This window comes from Olea europaea, unplaced genomic scaffold, assembly GCF_002742605.1.
Source record: "Olea europaea var. sylvestris unplaced genomic scaffold, O_europaea_v1 scaffold24362, whole genome shotgun sequence".
In the NCBI taxonomy this organism is placed as follows: domain Eukaryota; kingdom Viridiplantae; phylum Streptophyta; class Magnoliopsida; order Lamiales; family Oleaceae; genus Olea; species Olea europaea.
This window is the reverse complement of record NW_019242552.1, coordinates 1-1641: the sequence shown is the minus strand read 5'-3', so window position 1 is coordinate 1641 and position 1641 is coordinate 1. Positions and strand designations below refer to the sequence as shown.

The following is a 1641-nucleotide window of genomic DNA, read 5'->3' as shown; positions in this document are numbered from 1 at the left end:
TTTTTGAACCAAAAAATTGATTTTTTGACTGTTATTTCACTATTCCAGCTGTCTTATTTGACTTCTTATCTCACAAATGGATCCCACTTTTCTCCTAATAGTAAAAAAATCAATTCTCAAAATCACTTTCAAACGGGGTTTATATTTTCCTTCCTTGCGTAACTCTCAATTGGTTCAAGACCTTTTGACATATCTATGTCTTGTTTGATTTTCAAAACATTTCTTAAAAGTAACTTTTAATACTTGTGTTAGAGCTATTCTTTTTAAAAATGCTTGATTTAGAATTAGAGAAAAGTTAGGTGTACATATGAAAACAATTTTTTTTGAAGAATGTATGATTAGAAATGAGTCTTGGGACAAAAGTGATAATCAAAAAACACTTTCAAACAAGGGCTTAATTACGTTTAAGCTTAGACAAACATGCTCCAAAGAGGGTAAATTCTATTTCTCTCCCATGAGATGATAAGCTATACAGAATACATCCCCCTCTTCTATAAAACCACCCTACTCACATCACCTCCTTCCCTACTCCCTCATACAAAAACCAGGTTCTTGCACACGCACTGGTTCTTACCCCTTTTACCCTCTCTCTCTCTCTCTATAAAACAAACAACTGCAAAACCACCTCTCCTTTTCCTAACCAACAACTGAAAAAAGTAATCAAGCACGCGCACGAAGAACTGTTGCTAATTTCTTTCTAAATGTCCATTTTGTTCAAATGATGTCTTGACGAAATATATACAAATGGTGAACAGCGTGAGAGGGAAGCAGAAAAAGGGAGGTCGAAAAATGGTCAAGTACATGAGGAAATCGAAGGTAATTGGTGAAGTAGCGGTGATGGAGGTGAACCACGCCCACGCCGCTGTCCAATCCTCACTCGGTGTTCGTACAAGAGCAAAAACCCTAGCCCTTCAGAAATCATCGGCGGAGATTAGCGGTGATGATGGGTCGTATTTGCAGCTGAGGAGCAGACGATTGGTGAAGCCCACACCCCCAATTGTGCCAGAAGCTAAAAGAAAGAAACACCCTCAGCCAAAATCAGGCAAAGGTAAAGTGGGTCCCCTAAATTTTGAGGAGGAAAAGGAGGAGCAAATTGATGGGCTGGAGGGAAAATTGGAGGCGGAGGAAAATAATCAGAAGGATGAGAAAAATGGTGGTGATGGAGAAATGGAGGCTTCATTTGGAGAGAATTTACTGGAATTTGATGACAAAGAAAGGTGGATTTTTTTCTCTCTTTTCAATTCATTTTCTGTTTCCGTTTCGCATGTTTAAAGATTCAATCTTTTGGGTGAATTTGGGGATTTTTCTTGGGGGGTGTTATATACTGGGTATTTTTTTTTATAAATTTGGAGATTTTTCTTGGTGAATCTAAATATTCATTTTAAGATTAAATTTTGAAGGATGTGTTTGTTTTGCTAGTTCATTTTCTGTTTCTGTTTTGCATGTTTGAAGATACAATCATTTTGGTGAATTTGGGGATTTTTCTTGGTGAATTTGGATTTTCATTTGAATTATAAGGAAATAAAAAAATTGGGTTTACTCTTGAATGTTCCAAGTATAATTTTTTTTCCCCCAATCTGCACAAGGAATGTTGACAAAAAAAAAAAAAAAAAAAAAAAAAGAAAAAAAAAAAAAAAAAAA

At 35.7% G+C, this 1641-nt stretch overlaps 1 protein-coding gene across 1 annotated transcript; it reads left to right on the top strand.

Annotated features, from left to right (window-relative positions):
• The first annotated feature begins 497 nt into the window (after positions 1–497).
• On the top strand, positions 498–1496 carry LOC111382110 (cyclin-dependent kinase inhibitor 3-like). The gene has a single exon (XM_023005981.1). It carries the CDS (start codon positions 745–747, stop codon positions 1270–1272), a length of 528 nt encoding a protein of 175 aa, XP_022861749.1. The 5' UTR covers positions 498–744; the 3' UTR covers positions 1273–1496.
• The last annotated feature ends 145 nt before the right edge of the window (positions 1497–1641 follow it).

What these genes read in the sequence shown, in the direction of transcription:
- LOC111382110 (XM_023005981.1), top strand. Translation starts at nt 745, where the DNA reads ATGGTGAACAGCGTGAGAGGGAAGCAGAAAAAGGGAGGTCGAAAAATG.